The 20,531-nt window shown below is 40.7% G+C and overlaps 1 protein-coding gene across 4 annotated transcripts in view; it reads right to left on the reverse strand.

The window, feature by feature from the left end:
- CTBP1 (C-terminal binding protein 1) overlaps window positions 1–20,531 on the reverse strand; it is a 237,330-nt gene that overhangs the window by 136,575 nt on the left and 80,224 nt on the right. The window contains exon 1 of one of the 4 annotated variants that reach the window (XM_041469176.1): window positions 12,849–12,895. The exons of the other annotated variants lie outside the window; for them this stretch is intronic. Within the exon in view, the coding sequence (XP_041325110.1) occupies window positions 12,849–12,855 (7 nt within the window). The 5' untranslated portion in view covers window positions 12,856–12,895. Of the gene's footprint in view, window positions 1–12,848; window positions 12,896–20,531 lie in introns of those variants that run through there. 4 annotated transcript variants of the gene reach the window in all.

The raw sequence follows: 20,531 nt of genomic DNA on the forward strand, positions 1-20,531 counted from the left end.
TACACACACAGACATGGTTACTTTTACCATTAAAAAACTCAAACTGTTATGGAAAAGCAGAAATTATTTAAACAACTTTGCCTACAAGGACTGATCCTGCCTCAGTATTAAAACCTCACTATACACAAAAAGAAAGGAAAACCTCTTAAACACTGGAGAAAGATCTTAAAAATAATGGACTCTAAAATAGTTTACAAGAATCTAAAATAATACCTGTGCTAAGCTAACACAGAAATCAAACTATTTGAAAAAAAAAGAAAAATCAATGTTAACGATTAATGTTTTGGTTCTCTCCAATGCAGGACAAATTGCAGGGGGGGAAAAAAAGTTGAAAAGCCAAGGGTTTTTGGTTTTTTTTTTTTTTTCATTTTACCAAATTTCTGCTCTGTATCTTCGCAGGACAAGTTGCAGGGGGAAAAAAAAAGTTGAAAAGCTAAGGTTTTTTTGTTTTTTGTTTTTCATTTTACCAAATTTCTGCTCTGTATCTTATTCTATTCAAGAAATTGCATGAGAAGCAAATTGCTCCAAAGCTGAGCTGAACCTCACCCAAGGTTAAGCGAACACCAAACACAGACCACTTCCTTTGGGTTCTTGGTATAAAAACAAAATATTACCAAAATATGCAACAACAAAGGATGCTGCTACGGCAGCTCATCCGAGCAGTTCCATGGCTGATGTCTGCAGTGTTCCAAGCCTGGGTAAGTAAACTTTAAAGGATCTTGAGAGAAAAAAAGTTATTTTCATCCTCTTTTTATCATTATCCGACACTACGAGTTGAGTTGTATAAAAGATTTTACTGTAGCACATACAAAAGCAGCGGCACACCAGTGAGCACTTCATTAATTAAAAGCCAGAAAAGGAAGTTTGCTAAACGAAGCAAATGTTCTTATCACTCCTATCTATATTCATTAAAACTGACAGGAAACCAAATATCACCATCTGTCTACTTGCAATAAAGACACTAAAAACAGCTCCGGGGTAGAAGAATAATATAAAGTATAAAACTGCAGTTTTTCAAGTTTCAGTTTTAAATGGACAAGAGAGAAACTGATGTCAGACGAGGGAGAATGAAGGATGACAAGGAGCTGGTACACGAGACTGAAAAAAAGAAATTACATGCTTTAGAATATAAATTGAAGCCCCTTTCAAATCTCAGAAAACAAACAATAAACTGAAGTTTGCACTGTCTTTTTCATTCAGGTCAACGGGTCTGGAGAAAGCCAAGTGTTGCAACGTACGTAGCTCATTTGCCTACTTACAAATAACTGCTACCAAAAACAGTCAGAAAATTCTATTATCCATCATAAACTGCGAATTTTTAATGGTCAAGCAAGTCCCAGGAAACACATGTGCTTCATTATGCCTTGATGCACTCTCTTCAGATTTACAAGAGATCATTCTTTTAATTATTCCTATATTTGGATTTTGCTTACAAATCAGAAACTTGATATACAAAAGTGAGTAAGATTTGATAAAAGGAAAAAGATGGCAGAGGTATTAACTTAGCTATGAAAAAAAATACCAGGCTGGGCTCACACCAGCAGTGGTGGAGGTCAACTGAAGGTCACTGATTTAAGGTATTTTCCAGCATTTGTACAATTCCTACCTTCTAGTAATCACCCTTTTTTTTTTTTTTTTTTTTTTTCCACTGCATGGGAGAGGAAAGAAAAAACAAATAGATGGTAATAAGATATTTAATGACAGAAATGAAAATAAACTACTGCTCACACTCTCAAGAGCACAACTCCCTGTCGTTAATTCTGCACTATTCCCCAGCTGCATTTTGCATAGCAATGAAAAGCACTTCCAGTTCCTCTCAATGCCGCATAAAATATTAGCTCCACAGTCACAGTTTTTAAGACTAAATAAGGTTCAAGTAATTTAAAGCTGAGATAAACAGGAAAAAAAAAAAAAAAGAAAATTCATTGTTAAAAGTCTCCCAGCCCCCTGTGGTGCTGCGGTACCGGAGCACGTTTGGTGCAGAGCAGATCCTGGGACCCACAGGAAGCACAAACGGGGTCAGGAGAGGAGGAGCAAGGGAGCTCAAGACTAAATTGAAGCCTTATTGATTTTTATTATTATGTTCTTCCAGGATGGTACTTTTATTTTTATTTTCTGTCCTAAGAACAGTAATTCATACCTCGAAAAAGGCTCTCATTAATATTCTATGAGAATGCTTTTTTAGCCTCAATACAATTACAGCAGAGCAATTATTATTCTTCTGTTAATACTTTAACAATACTAACAGAACTATTAACAGCCCAGCATAATGAGGCATTTGTGAAACAGAATTGTAGGGCTACTTCTGTTTACTAAAAAAACCACAACAGAATTATACAAGTTAAATAAAATCTAAGTGTAAAAAAGTCACTGTAAACTGATGTGCAAATATGCCATCAGATTCCTCCCTGATTGTGAGCAATCTCCTTTTGAAAGTCAAGTCAGTCCTGTCAGGATATAGGAAAACCAAACATTTTTAAGTGAAGGCTGAAATTCAAGAGTAAATTCTCTTTTATGTTCAGTATATAACAGAGACATCTAATCGTGCGTGCCAATGAAATCACAGGAATGCTTAGAAAGGATTTGGTAGGCACACCTGGAGGTATGTAACAGAAGAGAAAATACAAAACTATCCATAAAAAATTCCTGAGTGTGCTGTAAAAATGCATCCAGGTTGATGTTGGAGAATGTTTGTTTATTCTAAGGTGGTTATACAGCATCTAAAACACACAAGAAACATTGCTGCAGTGGGAGGGAAAAGTCAGTGTTGACATGCTACCTTTATAAACCTTTTAATAAAAAGCTGCATAGTAAGGGTAACAAGCATAGCCCAGATTATTAGATTTTGGAAAATTTTATTTTATATATGCCTTGTCAGAGCTTGTATTTTCCTACTGAGAGTAGTAACTGTGGAAGTTGCATTTAAAATTATCTGCTAACAGAAAGCAAATGAATACTCAGGTTCTTCAGGAGCATGGATAATCATGGAAAAGGTGAAATTCTCTGGGAAAAAGAAAAAGCACAGTTCACTCCTGCAGTTCCCCTGTCCACAGCTGCAACAGTAACAGGCTGCAAATCAAACATCTTCCACGGCAGATATTGGAGAAAACCAGCCCCAGACTCCAGGCTCCATGGATTTGAGAATGCCAGGCTGGGAAAAGCTTTTTCAGTTCTTGGGAACTGAGAAAAGATCCATTTCCTACAATCCTCTTAAAAAGGTAAATGAAGCTGAATCCTGAAACACAGAGTCATAGTTCCTCCCGTTCCCATACTGGTGAAGCTGCTCCTGCACTCTCTTAATTATGGGAAACTTTATTCTAATATCATACACATACAATACTAGCAGTATTATTAATTTATTTAATTATTAAGCATTTTAATTATTTATTTAATTATGAAAACATCAACTTAAAGACCAGTATGGGGTTTTTTTTTAATCTTGTACCCACCTTGTCAGTGAGCTGATGAATCTCCTTTGCCTGGTCTCTACCCACAGATGAAGCAGTCCCTTCTGTAAGGTACCACCAAGCTGGTTGTACCAACTCCCCTTCTTGCTCACAGGATTATGTAAACTGTCCTTAAATTCAGGATGGGTTTTGCCCTTTTGTACTCAAATGCATCCTCTCCTCTTCATCCTGACACATACAATAAACACTGGATTTGTCAGGTTTGATCCTAGCTTGCAGCATGACTTATTTTGGTGAGCAGTTTGCTTTAACACTTCCTCACCCACTGCAACACCTTCTGGATAGTATTCTTGAATTTGCTTTAGATAGTCAATAACAGTTTTCCACACACCTTTGTAAAAGCTTCCCTTAAAAATCTACTTTTAAGTGACTGTTCCAGTGAATATCCCAGTCACAACGCCCTCATGTATTTTATTTAAAGTACAGCAGCATCACCTCTGCACACCAGTGATGTAAGTAAGCCTTGTCACGCTTTTGCTCTAGAGCATTAAAAAAACCTGACCCAAAACCAAGTCCATCCTAAGTGTACCTTTTAATCCACACAAGGCCAAAATAATTTATTACTATTTACATTGCTTTAATAGCTTTCTTCAGTTGCTATTTAGATGGTCTTAGTAGTAATGACTGCAGCAAGCTGGAACAGGTTCACAGCACTAAAAATAAAACCTGGGTGTCTTGAAGCCTGGGAAAAATACAGCAATGCTCCAAGGGTGTCAGTACAAACCTGCAAAACAAATTTTCTACACAGACAACATTTCTTATTCATCAATTTGAATGGACAGATACTTACAGACAAAGAATAATTCAGTTTCTACAGGTTTCTTGGACACTCCCATCATCATGCTCCCCTTTCCCATGTGTTTCTTCTCCCACACTTAATTTGTCTGCCCTCTACTGTCTTTCTTACCTTGAACCAGGCTCAGGCCAATTATTTCTCCATGTCCTGGTTTTGCCTTTCTCTCCCCCATGCCCAAATGATGTGATGCAGGGGATGGCTGAGCCCACCAGGGCAAGGTCTTTGTGACTCCAGTGCAGGAGGGTCTCACACCTTGGGTAACAAGCCAACCTTTTTCTGCCATTTCTTTACACTATGCAGTAACTATAGTCCCTTTTTTTTTTTTCCTTTTCCCAGCCCATCCCATTATTTCTCTCTCTTTTACATACTATCCATTACTTTTCAAGTTTTTTTCCATCATCCTATCACTAGCAGAGTCTTTAAGAGAAAGCTGAGGCTGTTAAGTGTCTCATACCTGTCATTTCAGCATAATGATTAGGGAGCAGATTCTGAAAATCCTGATGCCACCATAAAACTGGTAAACTAAGAAATCTCACCTTAGATTCCATCACTTTATCACTGTTCTGGTATGCTTCCCTAGATACCTGCTGATCACCATCAGAGACAGGATATTGAATTGTAAGTGCTTGCTCTGAATCAGAACAGCTATTCTTACAGATTTATTGCTAAAACAACATGGGTTCTGCCAGACCTAAGAAAATCAGCAAGAAATAAAGTTACAGACTCCTGTATTTTGCCACAAGTAACTTTGGTCTTTGGAAATTCCCTTTCCTTGTCCATGTCTGTTAGACTGTTATGCAAAGACAGTTAATTCTGGTAAAAATTAACCCATATGTAAAGTACCAGATGATTTCTTTGATTGTGGTAGGAAACACTTAGATATGAAATTCAGCACAAAGTACTTTTCAGCTTCTGAGAAATACGAGTGAAACTACTTTGAACACGATTATGTTAAGAGCATCATCCTTATTAACATAAGAAAGAAAAACGATTTGTTGGAAAACACTCGCCATTTGAGGTATTCCATACTGTTTTCCAATGTTATTTTCCCAGAGACACCAAGAATGGTTTGGTTTTGTGGTTTGGGTGGGGTGGGGGAGAAGGTTGTTGATGTTTTGGGAAAACCTACCAAGGCTTGCTTTGTTTGCTTGCTGATCCTCAGCTACAGCAGTCAGTGGCTGCTGGCAGACCTAACTTCAAAAACCAGCTGCAGGAGAAACTGTCATTATTTCATCCATTCAATCTAGAATTAAAAACTTGTTTTTAAAAAATGTATAAAACAAACAAACAAATTTTTAAAACTATTCCAAACAAACAGCAGAAGGTTTCCTCAATGGCAAAGTCCCAAGCCCAGTTGGCCAAACTCTTCCAACCACATACCCACCCTTGGGTTTCAGATCCAAGTAAAACTCCACTCCCCACCAGCCTTATCTTGCCAAATTCAGAGCAGAAGGAAAACATCCAGAGGACTCCAGCCCAGGGAGAGCACGGACACACACAGCAGCACTCCCAGGGGCCTGATCTGCACTTGCATTTTATTAAGGAATGCACACACTTCTGGGCTCCAGTCAGAAATATTCAGGGGCTCCAGCACATGAACAGTAACTGGAAAACCCCATTTCCTTGTCTGTATCGTAAAATAAACACAGTCTCTGAGAAGAACTATATGGATTTATGTCCTTTCTAAAGAATTTAGTAATTGGAGGGCGAAAAAATAAAACTCCAAGTAAAGTGAACAGTTCAAAATGTGCAGTAAATAGTTTTGAAAGCAATGTTCTCATCTGGGACTATTGCAACAGATGTTTATCATGAGCTACTGCAACAGTTAATCCAACTCCCAGCCAGATTACCTCTTTGCCTTTGGAAACCAGCCTTTTTTCCATGGGCAACTTACAGAAAACAAGGGGATGTGCCAGAACTGACAGCAAGCAGTTAACTGAATGAAGCAGGAGGAAGAAAAAAAAAAGCCATAAAGCCCAACCAAATAAACTGATATCTGGCCCAAAAGACTTAGATGAACAGGTGTATGTGTGGGTGGGATTGGAAGAAAAAAAATAAAGAAAAACATTTAAACAAAGCCTCCATTGACATTCTGGTCACTTAAGTGGGTATACACAAAATGAGCCAAACAACATTTTTGAACAATTCAGCAAATAATTTCTTTCTTTTTTTTTTTTTTTTTTTGAGAGGGTAGGAAATATGATTATTGAATTTGGATTTCAAAATTTTTGTGGTGCCAATAAGCCACAGTAACAACTCAGAGGCTACTCTATCCCAAGATATTCTAAGGAAGAATGAAAAAGGAAGGTATGAAACTACATGTGCAATCTGGTATTTACTCCTAAAAGATACAAATGCAAATCACAATTTAAAGCATCATTATTTAAAGCTGAAATTACCATTTCCTAACGAATGCAAATCAGATCCCTGTTTACAACATTTCCTAAAGGCAAGCAAAGGGCTAGTGAGTCCATGCCCAGAGCATGGATTTACTTCTGCTCCTGACTTCACAGGCATTTAATTTTGAAAAAACCTTGAGCATACATGGGTCCTGTGAAAAGAGTGAGCAGTTTATCCACCCCCTCTGACCACCCAAAAGAGATCAAGCAAGAGAGGCAAGTGCACCATGTTCCCAGTGCACTCACCTGAGCATCACCTATGGCTCCCCACCCCTGGGACCACATTCACCCTGGCTGCACCAGGATCCCTGGAAAACTGCTGGGAGCCAGAGGTGGTTTTTGAGGATTTACAGCCTTCAACAGCTTACAAGGCTACCTGCAACTTTCACATGAAGCCCACACCTTCCCCTTCATATTCCCAGCTGTGGTAACTCAAGAACAAGAGTCACAAATTCTGGAAACTTCTGGTCTAAACTTCCTTCCTTGCTGAAGAAAATCTCAGCTTGTTGGTTGTTTGGGGTTTTTTACACAGAGAGAAACAAAAACGCCAATCTGTCAAGTGTAAAAAAGATGTAAAGAGATTTTGTTCCTCTAATTGCTCAGCCGAACAATAAATGAATAAAAAGCTCTAGGAAGTCCTTTCCACTCGGCAGTATTTCTGCTGGTAATGCAAAACAATTTTTCCTGGTACTTCTCTAAATCAACAAAAACAACAGCAAACATTACCAGTCTCTTCATATTTGATGAAGAGATTGATGTTATTTATTTAAGAAAGTCTTTATAAATATTCCTTCCCTTCTAAAAAGACCAGTGACCACAGAGCCACGTGCCTGCAGTACCTCCACTCAGCCCTTGGCCCCTTCCAGGCCATTGGAACAGCCACCCATTGGTTTGCTGACTAAAAACAACCATTTGCAGCTTATCTTTTCAGGCTTTTTTTTCCCCCATATATCAAAAGTCGTAAGTGTCAAGGGAAAGTTTTTGTTTTCTAAATTTTTAGTATTCCAGAGAAATATATTGACATTGCATTCTGCAAGTCTTGCCAAAAACGTCTTTTGTGTTCACAGCTTCAATGTTGATGACAAATTTTAAACACTAACAGTACAAAGTATGATTTAAATCAGAGCCTAAATCATAAATGTAAAAGTAATTTAAGCTACTGAACTGGAAACCTTAATTTAAATAATCTCATTTTGCCAATATAGTTCTCCTAAAGACCTATTTGCTTTCAGTTGTTGTTAGCTCTCATTGAGAAGGTAAATAAACTACATGCATCTATTTAAATTATTATGAAGCCTAATATATTCTACATCTTTTATTTTTACATTTTATTAAGTAGACAATTTACTAGGCAATTATTTTTTTAACTACGATTCCTAAGTGCTTCAAAAATATTTAGTGAGTCCTAAAGCACCTTTTATAATGATGATTATCCCCATTTCATAGAAGGATAACCCAAAGAAGAGACAATTAACTAGTCTGGGCTCTTTCCTTCAGCACATTAAACTAGCTCTAAGGTAACATGATTGATCTCCACTATAACAGCAACCTGTTACACATAATTATTCACTCTGACCGAGCAATTGTAATAATTTGCAATTATCGATTAAGAGATCAATTAGAAGCAAAGACTCAGGTAGCAGCAGCAGCAGAAGAAGGCTGAACTAAATATCTGTACAAGAATCAGGATGTTTTGCTGGATGGTTTCACCAAGATATGACACTTGGAACTATTTTTACTTCATCTCCTAAAACGTGGATGCAAAGGTAGCACACAGCACAGTCTGCTGCTGTCTTCACAACACCACAGCTTGCTTGATGAGCGACCTCAATTATTTTGCCCTGAATGACAGCAAAAATAGCAGCAAGCACTGAGATCTCTTACACAGCCCAAGAGAACAAACACACCAGACTCTCCAAGTTGTACAACCTCTAGTTTGAGTACTTATTTCTTAATATGGTGCCTTGAAATTTGCAGGATGTTGTGCCAACAGCACTTAGTGTTAATGTTTCAGAACAATGTCTGTGTACTGAATGTTGCCCATCCTGCTGTGCCAGGCTGAGACCTTTCCTTTGCACAGTTTCTTTCCTGAGGGACAGCAGCAGCCTGGAATGGTTACTAGTCAATATAGGCCATGTATGTAAAGTGGGAGAAGTGGTACAGAATTATTTTTAACATTTTTCCACAGTCTCTCCTCATTGTGCCCATTTTTTGTTGTGCCCTAAGCTGACCCATGATGGGAACTGCATCTTTCCAAAAGCACATCCTGATGTCTCCTACCAAGCCAGCCCTTACCAAGCAGGAGCATCATTGTTCCTGAAGCGACTTTACCCTCCCGTGAACTTGCCTTTCCTAGGATGCACACAAAAATTTTAGCACTTAGACATTAATGACCATTTCTGAGCTTTGCCAGCAGTGGCAAGAGGCACCCTCCACCCCACAGTGCAGGAAAATCAAACAGTAAAAGACACAGTGGTCTATGAAGAGACAGATTTGATAGGAGTAACCACATAAAATGGTAAGAGAGTGACCACTACAGGGATGCAGAGCAAAAGGGTCTCGAGGGACAGCCCATGGCTTTGACACTGCAAGGTCCAGCTGCACTCCCCATCTCACTGCAAGTCCTCATCTGCAGTTTCAGGATAGAGAGTGCTGTTCCCTCCAAAATCCATTCCAATACTGTGTGCCAGACCCCAAACCACACCCCACCAACAGGCCCCACACACACACACACACTCCATGTTTTTTGCCTACACACAAGCCCAGGAATCGGGGGGATGAGCAGCACTGCAGGGCAGGGACCTCGCCAGGCCCCTGCCGAAGCTAAAGCGAAACCGAAAGGCTGCGCTCCCAGCCAGCAGCAGCATTTCCTGCCCAAACTTCCCAGGGAGATGCAGCAAGTGAAGCCTACCCTGCCCTGCTTCCCTGCCCAGCAGGCAGGCTCAGCCCATCCTGCCCTGCCAGGCTCCCGGCAGGATGCTGCTGCCGTGGGAAGCGAGCAAGCTCCGATGGGAACGGCGGTCCCGGCAGGCAGATGTTGTGTAAATTCATATTTCATCAAAACAGTTAATTGTGACAAGAGGGCTATAAAATTCCTTGTACCGCTTAAATTATTTCTCCACTTAGAGCAACTCTGCTACCAGGAAATGTTACACATTGCACTTTATACCCAACTGGCAGCACTCAGTGATAACATTACAGCTCTGTTAAATAACAGATATAAAAATCACAGATCTTTAAAAAGTACAAATTAATTTTTCTCCCGTCATTCAACATAACCATTTACAAACAAACATGCCATGCAATTGTCATTAAAAGTTTTCCAATCTAGCGCTGCATGTGTTTAAATATGAAAATTATACTTCTGAAATAAACATTGCTGCTATCAGGGAAAAGTGCTACCATAAGTCACATCACTATAAGACAAAAACTGCCACCATGAAGACTCAATAATCCCTCATATTTCACCAAGGGAATGTTCTCTCTCCATCCATCAGGGTCATGATAGAAGGAAAAAAGCAAACAAAAACCAGCTACAGAACAACTAAGCAGCACCTGCTAAAACTTTGATTGCTTCAGACCCACAAGTAGGTAAAACAAGAAGTTCAGAGACTGTTTTGTAATGAATGAGTGGTTTATCCATATTATTGGTGCCAAACCTCCAGTAATCTATGTTTACCAAATCTATACAATTAGGAAAAAATATAACCCCCAAAAAACAACTAACAGGGTTTCACTTTCTCTAACCTGACCCTTTTTTAATTTATTAAGAGTTTATTATCTATTCATACTTGGAAAATATATATTTTAGTAACATGTATCTCCTTTAGATATAAAGTCTACACTTAGCAACATTTAGAGTAAGAAACAAAAAGGTTTTCTTGCAGCTCCATGGGGGTCACAGGATCTCTACCAGGTACCAGAGAAGCAATCCAGTACTGTGCCAAAGGGAAAGGAAAGCCTTCATCTGCTCCCCCTCACCTTCCTGGGTGAGAAAACAGGCAGGAGGCGTGGAGGGTAATTCAGTTCTGCAGTGCTCACATCATCTTTCATATTTCTCTCACCACCACAAGCAGGCAACGCCTGCCAGCCTGGCTGCAGTTTGTTTACACACTATTAGAAACCAGAATTTGCTACTCAGGCTCAAAAAGCCTCACCAGGTATCAAACAGACATAGACCTTATTTTGTCTGTTTTCTCAGGATGTTCTGAAAGAAGTTTATATAATGCATGAAAATTATGCATGCCATTATGTAACAAAATCAAAGTGCCATAAAATGTACACATGGGTAGTTCTACTTTCAAACAGCAGTTGCTGAACTGTAGCTGCTTTCATTTTAAAAGCACAGATCACTTGTATAAACAGCATTTATTTCATCATCATAATAATAACAATTTGTATATAACTCTCTGAACTTGTCACCTACTCGAGGAATCACAATCACCTCATTATAACACGCTGATAAATTCAAGTGAAACTCCCTGGGTGTCGCTCATTTCAGACGGTTCGGGTAGGTGATCAAAGAACTACAGGTGCACAGTTTTTTTTTTTCCCTGGGAGACGACAAATCACCAGTGGTGCAACAAGTGCTGTTCCTGTTCATCATCATTTTTCCCAAAAGGATGCCCTGTCACGGTGCCTGCTGGCAGTCAGGATGTTTGTGCACCCAGAGGTGCTCGGGTAGGAGGTGAGGACACACGAGCCTGGGGCAGGGCAGCTCCTCTGACCGCTTCCCACACCCCAGAGCAGGGCCAGACTGAAATTCTTCCATCACTCCATGCAAAAACCTGTATTGATTCTCACAGCTTCAGGCTAGCAACAAAAAAAATTAAGTTTTTAGGCCTAGCAACAGAGCTGGCCGCACAAGCATCCTTCTGCACAGGAAGGGGTTAACCACACATGCAGGTGTAAATCTCACTGACTACACGGACAGAACCATCGATTTCAACCCAAATTCTATATAAGCCTCCTTAAAGGTTCAACAGCAATTTTATTTGAAAGAATCAGTCAAGCACTGATTTCTGATTGGCCATAATCAATTATTTCGATCCAAAATCTCCAGTTTTCACACATCACAGAAATGGTTGTACAAATATACTACAGCCTCCAGTACCAGTACCATCTCCAGCTGGGGATGCTCAGAGAGTATTTAAATTCCCAGCTGACTACTAAAGGGCACAGAAATCACAGAACCCAGTCCTAACTGCAGCCCTATGCAGAGAAAAATGCCACAGAGAAAAAAAGTTGCAAAATCTGGCAGCAGATTTCTCTGTCTGAAACATATCTCCATCAGAAATAACTTTTGCCACGAAAACCACCAGGGAACTCAGAACTTAAAAACGTGGATGTGGTTTTCATAAGATGTTAAATATACAGAAGAAATATAATAAATACTGTTGATTATAAAACAGATCATGAAAAAGAAAGGAGATATGTTGCAAAATAACACAGCTAAATTCGTCCATGAAACGTATAACAGATTTACTAGGCAAGATAAAAATAGAGAGTATTTAACTTCATATTCGTTATTTTAAACTCAAACCAAAGTATGTTCAGATAACCGCACCTAACCACATCGATTTCCCATTAACCCAAGGGGAGGTACTTCGCATTTGGCAAATCCCCAGAAATAACTTATGGGAAGAACCCCGGCTTTTCCTCTGGGATCTGACAACACCCCCCGGCCGATTCCCATTCACTTTCCGCAGTTCAACACACGCAAACCTCGATTTCCCAACCGGGGGCACCGCAGCGCCAACTCCGCGCTCGCCAAGTTCCCGGCGGCGCCGGGACGGGCGGCGGGGACCCCGCTCCGCAGCCGGGGCACCCCGGCCCGGGGAGACCCAGCCCCGCCGGGATCCATGCCCTCGCCCTCCCGGGAACCTCCCGCTGCCCCCGGGCACAAAGAGCCGCATCCCCCGAGCAGCGGGCGGGATGCGGCCGGCGCTGCTCCCGGCGCTGCGCTGGCGCAGCCCCCGCCCAGCGGCCGCCGGGGGTGCGGTGCGGAAAATAATTATTGGAAAAAAAAAAAAAAAAAAAAAAAAAAAAAAAAAAAAAGAAGAAAGAAAGAATCAACCATCATGGCTCAGGACGGTGCGCAGGGACGGGGCAGCGCGCCGGGTACCAAGCATCCACGCATCCATGCCCCCATCCCGCCGTCCCTCCGCGCATCGCCCTCACGCCCACCTTGCATCCCGCCGCCGGCTCCACACCGGAATCCGCCGCCACCGCCGCCGCTGCTGAAAATACGGGGCAAGCGGGCGGACCAATGGGGGCGGAGAGCGCCACGCCCGCAGCCAATGGCGGCCGCCCGCCGCCGGCGCCCGACCAATCAGAGCGCAGCTCATTAGGCGGCGGCGGCCGGGAGCGGCGGGGGCGGGGAGCGGCTCTGGGCGCTCCTCGCCCGCCCCCCGCGATTAATTCTTTTTTTCCTCTGGTTTTTTCCTTCCCCACCCCGCCTTGTTTTTCCCCACCCTTTTTCTTTCTTGTTTTTTTTTTCTTATTTCTCTCCTCTCTCTCGCTCCCCTCTTTTAACTTCCCTCTGCCCTTATTTTGGGCAGGGCCTTTTCACGGATTTTTTAATGTAGTCCCTCCGCTGTACATTAATTATAGAGACCAAAAACTTGGGGAACCCCCAGGGAACTTGTTCTGCTCTGTGTGGAAGCATCCTCTTGCCTCAATCACGACCGATGGCCGGGAAGCACCAGAGAGTGATATTTTAGAGAATCCCAAAAGATGAGGGATATAAACCACTAGAACTAGCCCAGCCAAAATCCGAGCTCAGCCACTGGTTTTGGCATGGCAGACAAGCTCTGTGCATGCCTTCCACAGCTCCCAGGATGCAGAACCAGCCTTTAAAAATGCGGGTTTTGGCATGGCACACAAGCTCTGTGCATGCCTTCCACAAGCTCCCAGGATGCAGAACCAGCCTTTAAAAATAACAAAACGAAACCAGCAGATGTTTCAAGCACACAGCTCCACTCCAGCATGCAAAGCTGCTTCATCTGTATCGCCACGGCGAAATTCTTAGCAAAGTTTCTTATTCAGGTCAAACAATTGTGGGTATAAATACCTGCTTTGCTAAAATATAGGGAATAAACGGCCCTTTTTTAAAAAAAAATAAATAAAAATCAAACTCATTAACATTAAAATAAACTTTTCAAGCAACAAAACTCATGACTGCCTTCTATTATAGCGGAAAACTATCTACTGTAGAACAGGAGGAGAAAAATGCCTCAGAATTTTCTTCTGTTTTTCCAGTCTGGTGACCCCAGAATTCCTAAGTTCAGAGCGAACTAAAACAGTGACAAAGCGTGCACCTCCCATTCCTGATGTTGTCCTCCTTCTTCCTCACCCCCAGCTTTAAAATCACTAAATTGTATTTACTCAAAGCCCTTGCCTGAGCAGGCCACACTATGAATATATTCACAGAGTTTGGCTAATACAGGATAACACACGCTGTGAAGCGATAAACCCGATATCAACCCAAGTTTGATGATAATTTACAGGAGAAAGCTTTTCTTTTGCAGATCAAGGGAGGTTTTTTTCCTAGGTGCCCCAAGAGCCAAGAACACTGTGTGGCTGTGAACTGCTGACAGGCAACCAATAACTGTGACAAATTATACATTCATGGCATCTGCAACAATCGATAAACTGACTCACCAAATTAATAAAATATAGATCACAAAGCATACATTTTTATTAAAGAATAACTTCATGATAACCAAGTAATGTGGATGCTTCCAAGCATAAGATTAAATTACATGCTGAGCAAATCTGGCATTTTGTGATAAACTACAAAAATAGTCTTTGCAACAGCAACTGAGGAAGAACATTGCTGACATAGTCCATAAACATGTTTTATAAAGCACAACCAAAAGTAACCAAAAAAAAAAAACCAAAACAAAACCAACCAAACCCCATAGTGAAGTGGCAGCTCAAGAATTCACTACCATATTCACAGTAATTACTTTCTAGACTTGTCCCTGATTTGTAATTTATTCCTTCAAATACAATGCTGATTTTGTTGTTAAGAGTAATAAAACCAGATTACCTACATAGGGGAAGATTTACACCAGATTAAATCCTTAACTAGTCAGGCTTCATCAGTCACTGCTGGAGTACACAAAGATTTTTAGCACATTTAGGATGATAGCAAATGTACTTAAATACACAAAGCAAGGGTCTGACCTGATAGACTGACCCTGCTGGTCATAATTTTGTGCCTGCTGAATAACTTTAAGTTTAAAGAACTTGCTTGAATGTAGGAACACAATGAATCCTGCTGAATTTGAAGGTCTTATATTTTACACATGATAAAGTTTTCCTGCATGGATATTTTCCCCTGCTGAGGAATGCAGTGAGAAGAGGTTTCCCAGCCATCTGTAAAGCTGTTGGAGAAGTTCTTCCTTTCTCAGGGAGGTCGATGGAGCATCTCTTATGACAAAGGTTTCACTACTGGGAAGAACATACTTAGGCACATCCTCAATGTCCACTGTCTGTGTTGGGTTATTCCTACACAGCTCTGAACCATGTCCTAAATGAAGAATTTAAAATACTGAGATCATGTTCATTAAAGTTTACAATTATTACTTCCTGAATCTCCCGTAGTACTTGGTCTCTCCAGGCTAACTGTGCCATACCAGCTGCATTGGAAGGCTGTCCTAAATTAATTTTAATCCTCTACAATGCCAGATAACGTGGTGCTTTCAGGGTGTCTTCACATGACTGATGTCTTGTCAGATCTTCCAAATATTTATTTTATAGCAAAATATCCAGCATTTCCTGGAAGCAGACTTCCATGCTTTTGAGTATTTCACATCCATAATGTTCAGCCACTTCCTCAACTTCCATGGATTTCCAAACTAAACACATGAGATGTGCTGTCTCCCATCCTTCTTTCTAGCTAATAAATAATGGAATCTTAATTCTGAAATGCTGTCATGAAACAAAACTCAAACAGAGCCTAAGTGATACAAAAACAATATTTGTTTATACTAGATCCATTATTAACTTAATTCTTTCTTAAACAAATGACATTTAATAATACATTAAACACATAAACAGGAACATATTTGAAGTTATAATCCCATCAGCTCCTTCTCATGACATTCATCTTCTCAAAGGCAGTATCTACATTTCAATCTAATAATTTGTTGAACATCGTTAAGTTAATAAACAGACATGGTTCCTTAAAAACAGCTTACTACTTAAATGAGCTGCTGCCTTCCCTAGCTGAGGCAATATAGATCAGTTTAAAAAAAAGATCTATTCTCTGGCATATTATTAGCAACCAGAAATTTATTATGCTATTTTCTTTCAAAATTAAGTATCTTTATTTAGAAAACATACCTACATGTCCCCGCTTACAGACAAGCATTTATCTAAATATTTTACGAGCGTTCTGCATGGTGATCACTTCATTTACTAAGAAAATACCCACATTGCTGTGAATCCTTTCAGTCCCCAAAACGTGCCTAGAGATAGCAGCAGTGCATATTTTAGAGAAGCAGCAAACAGGACCAGCTTCAGAATTACACCCACCACCCTCCACATAAGATGAGGCAAGAGCATTTTCTCTTGCCATAAATTACCATTCCCTTTTATCAGCAATTATTTAACTTTCAAAAATAGCTGCAACGAGATAAATTATGAGCTATAATTACCCAAATTTATCCCTGATATTGAGTGCATACATGCAGACATGTATACCTAATCTGCTCTAAAATGTGTAATGCTGAGTATTATAATCACATATACCAGGGCATCTTTATCTCATCACCCAAATGACACTTCTATGATAAACATCTGTGAGCCACTCCAGTGGCCAGCAATGTCCATTATTACTTTTGTATCTGGTACCAATCACTCAGTCCTGGTACATTTTTTTCTACCAGACCTTCCTCCTTCCCAGATGAGTGCAGGGACCTAAGTCCACAGGAGTCAAAGGGACCACCAGGGGGGGAAAAAATAAATATATCTATATAGATATCTATATATCTATATCCATGTATCTATGTGTATATCACTGAGGGCAACACAGAAGCTGTGTCAGGTCAGAAGTCCATACACTGGAAATATCAGAAATTCCATACAGAGTTGGTCTGGTTTTGCTTTCTGTTTCATACAGGACCTTGGGCTAGAGGGCACTTTATGGCCTGACCCAGTTCAATAATCATTTCATTAAGTACTTCAAGAATAAATTGCATCATTCTTTTCTTGGAAACTGGAATTATTGAATATCTTAAGTTACTCAAAAGCAAATTAAAATTTGTCTACCCCTGCACTACTAGTCTGACTCAAAGCAAGCACCTCCCACGTTGACAGAGGTCTTGATAGACCACTGTGTCTCCAAAAGTACCAACATTTCTGCTAAATCTCTGTCATGCTGTGAAGTGCTGCCTCTCAGACAGCTGCATTTATCCTGTCTGTACATCCAGCTATCACAGAATCACAGAGTGCTTTGGGTTGGGAGGGATCTTAAAGATCATCCAGCTCCACTCCTCTGCCATGGGCAGGACACTTTCCACTACACCAGGCTGCCCCAAGCCCCATCTAGCCTGGCTTTGAACATTTCCAGGGATGGGGCAGCCACAGCTTCTCTGGACAGCCTGTGCCAGGGCCTCATCACTTTCACAGGGTAGAATTTCTTCCTTATACCCAATTTAACCCTGCCCTCTGCCAGTTTGAGCCATTCCTCCTTTTCCTGTCTCTGCATGCCCTTGTCTCTCTGCAGCTCTCAAGTCACTCCCTTTATGTTCTGGAAGGTGCCCTCTCAGCTGCCTCCACAGCAGAGGTGCTCCAGCCCTCTGAGCATCTTCGTGGCCTCCTCTGGACTTGCAATAACAGATCCACAAATCCCTTATTCTGAGGCTCCAGAGCTGACTCATTACTGCAGCTCTGTGGGGTCTCGTGGCTTCACCTCCAGCCCTTCCCCAGGTGTGGAAACCCAGAGCACCGGGAATATTTCTCTGTCTGCTCTGGGGTGCCCTGACCCCCAGGGGAGCACTGACTTGGACCCTCATTCATGGAGAAAGTTTCCCACACTTCAAGATAGACTAAAATCCACAAAAGTGTGAAATAGATTATAGAGAGTAGTGTAGCTGTATCACTTGGTTACAAATTTGGCTTTTAGGATTTTTGCTATATTGTGGATGGAAGCAAGATGGAGGCACAGGGTGTCATCCTGGGTTTCTTCTTCATGCTTCTTCTTCATGCTTCTTCATGGGTTTGGGTGGCATTTTGTAATTGGGCAGAAAAGTCTGCATTGTGGGCTCTGTGGGATCAGTTATTGGGTTAAAAGGGAAAATAATCTAGGTGTCAGTTCTTAATGGGATAGTTTAGCCTTAAAAGACCTTGTACCAAGAGAGTGTTGGCCATTCTGTGCCTTCTAATGAAAAGCTGCCAAACTCACAGTAGTGAGACTGTTTTACTGATATGTAAGAAATAATAAACACCTGAGAAATAATGAACACCTGAGTCCAAACATGAACCACTGTCTCAAGTGCCTTCAATCCAGACCCAGAGAAACCCACAGGTGAGGGCAGGGAGGTCACACAGGTCTGGGCTGGGGGCCGGCAATCTCTGTGTTCTCACTAATCTGAGCATTTTTTTACTCACCTATTAAATTGTCACATCTACAGCATTTAATTATGCAGTTACCATGATACAACAATGAACTCAGGTTATTATTTTTTTGGTTAAGCTTTTCTTGCTTTTCTTTGCACTCTCGTAGGGCATTAAAAGTCACAGATCCATAGGATCTATTTTATGCAGAGAATTTTAACAAAAAGATAGGAAGCCAAGAGAGTTTTCTTTCTCCACATTTGTTTTCAACGGCAATAGAATAAATTGCTCCACTAAAAAACCTTGATACTTTCTGTTTTAAAGCACAAAAAAAAATGCTATTTTTAAAGTCAAAATGCGTTATAATGATAGGGTTGGGGTTTGGGGTGGGTTGATTTTTTTGGGTTTTTTTTTTTTTTGGAAGAGTAAAAATCTATTTTTTTCAGTTACAGTGAAAATTCTGAATGCATATTCACATCATTTTGCAAAACTGTCAACACTAGATACACACTTCTTTCTTTGAACTATCTCCCTGTGTTGCAACCCTCATCTAAATTTGAAAATATTTTGGTAAACATAGCTGATGTTTCATGGGTGCAATTTTGAGACCATAAGGAATTTAAGAAAACAGTTGATACTGCATTAAAATCTAAGATTGGCTTTTAAGAATCCATCAGCATTCTCAAATCAGCATCTATTAAGAAAAACATCCAGAAATGAGTATCTGTAGCTAATCTACTTTCTCCTAGATTTTCTTCCCTGGAGTGTTGTTTTGGAACTTTTGAGCTCCTTTTGAAGGATATTTGTACATTCTTTTGTGGTGACATATTTTATACATTACTTAAATATGCTTTTCTCTTACTATTACACATGTAGCCTATATATCAAGGTAATTGTAGCACAACATTTATCCCAACAGGATTTTACTTCCAGAGCGGGTTGTCTCAAGTATGGTTGATGATATCTACACTTTGCCCAGATAAAGAAAATACTTTGAATAAAGTATAAACACTAGTGGCATAACACATTTCTTAGAAGCACAGGGCTGAGAAGATTTCCCTTGGGATGTTATAGGAGAGACGTAAAATAATTTATTTCATGAACTTAAATTTCCTTATTAAGAAAATCTGTTTTGTTCTGTTGCCACCACTCTACTTGGAAAGCTGTGGTGGACTCTGGGGGCTCTGCCCATCAGGAATCCTCTTCCAGAATTCAACCTCAATTCATTCAGCAGTTGTTTGCACCATGTTTCTTCTTCTGCAGCCATTGGCTTTCAGTTCTTTTCCTCTTGCTCCACACAGTATCTAAAGATGAATATATTCTTCATGTCTCCCTCTGAGATGACAGCCTCTTCACCTTACTCATTAAACTGCTCAGAAATGATGAACTCATACTGATAGAGCAGAATATTCTGTTCACTTGTTTTTATGCATATCACAGGGGCTGCTAAAGCACATCCCGTGATCATCCAAGTACTGTTTATCTATAATGAGAATCTTGTTGCAAGTTTCTATTTTACAAAACTCTTCTATTACTCACTTAGAAGATATGACCTTGGATTTTATGTTTTGGATTTGATTCTACCTCTATTAGCCCAGTGTTCAACATAATCTCAGTTATTTCTATATAATATCTGTGGATGGGCTTAGTAGCTGTTTTTTCTACAAACTGTAAGAAAGGCTCTCTAGCCCTTTGCTGTACAGTAAAATATCTCTGTTTTGGAGCTGCTATTTCCATTGTTTTAAGTATAGCACCCATACTAATTTGGTGAGCTTGTGTTACAACTAAATAATCTCTACAGCAACATCTATCCTGATTCATTGTTATATTTAGGATGCCTTTCAGTTTGGCCATTAGCACAGCCCCTCTACTTGTGCCAGGCAAGCCAAGCTCAACACTCCACTGGTAACCTCTTCTGCAACACCACACCTTTTAGAAAAAATTATTTTTGAATAACACCTGGTGATGAATTTCTGTGGGAATAAATGGTTCTTTAGCCCAGTTTTCCAGCAGCAACCACTCCGCTCTCATTCCATCCATGGTTTTGCTGGGAGTTAGGACCCACAGAAGGAAGCTGTGCCTCCAGTTGCTGACACAAGGGCTGTGTCTGGACTCTGCCCCATCATTATTCAGCAGATGGCCCTGGGTGACGTGTCCTGGCTGCAGCCCTGGGACAGTGCCGGGCACGTTCTGAGGGATCGGCCGCAGTGCTCCGAGCCACGCTGGGGCTTGGTGGATGCTTTATTCCAACAACCAAGGTCTCACTGACCTTCAAGAGGCTGCCAAAACCCAAACCTCAGCTTG

This window comes from Pyrgilauda ruficollis, unplaced genomic scaffold (assembly GCF_017590135.1).
Source record: "Pyrgilauda ruficollis isolate IOZ18807 unplaced genomic scaffold, ASM1759013v1 scaffold1, whole genome shotgun sequence".
Lineage (NCBI taxonomy): Eukaryota > Metazoa > Chordata > Aves > Passeriformes > Passeridae > Pyrgilauda > Pyrgilauda ruficollis.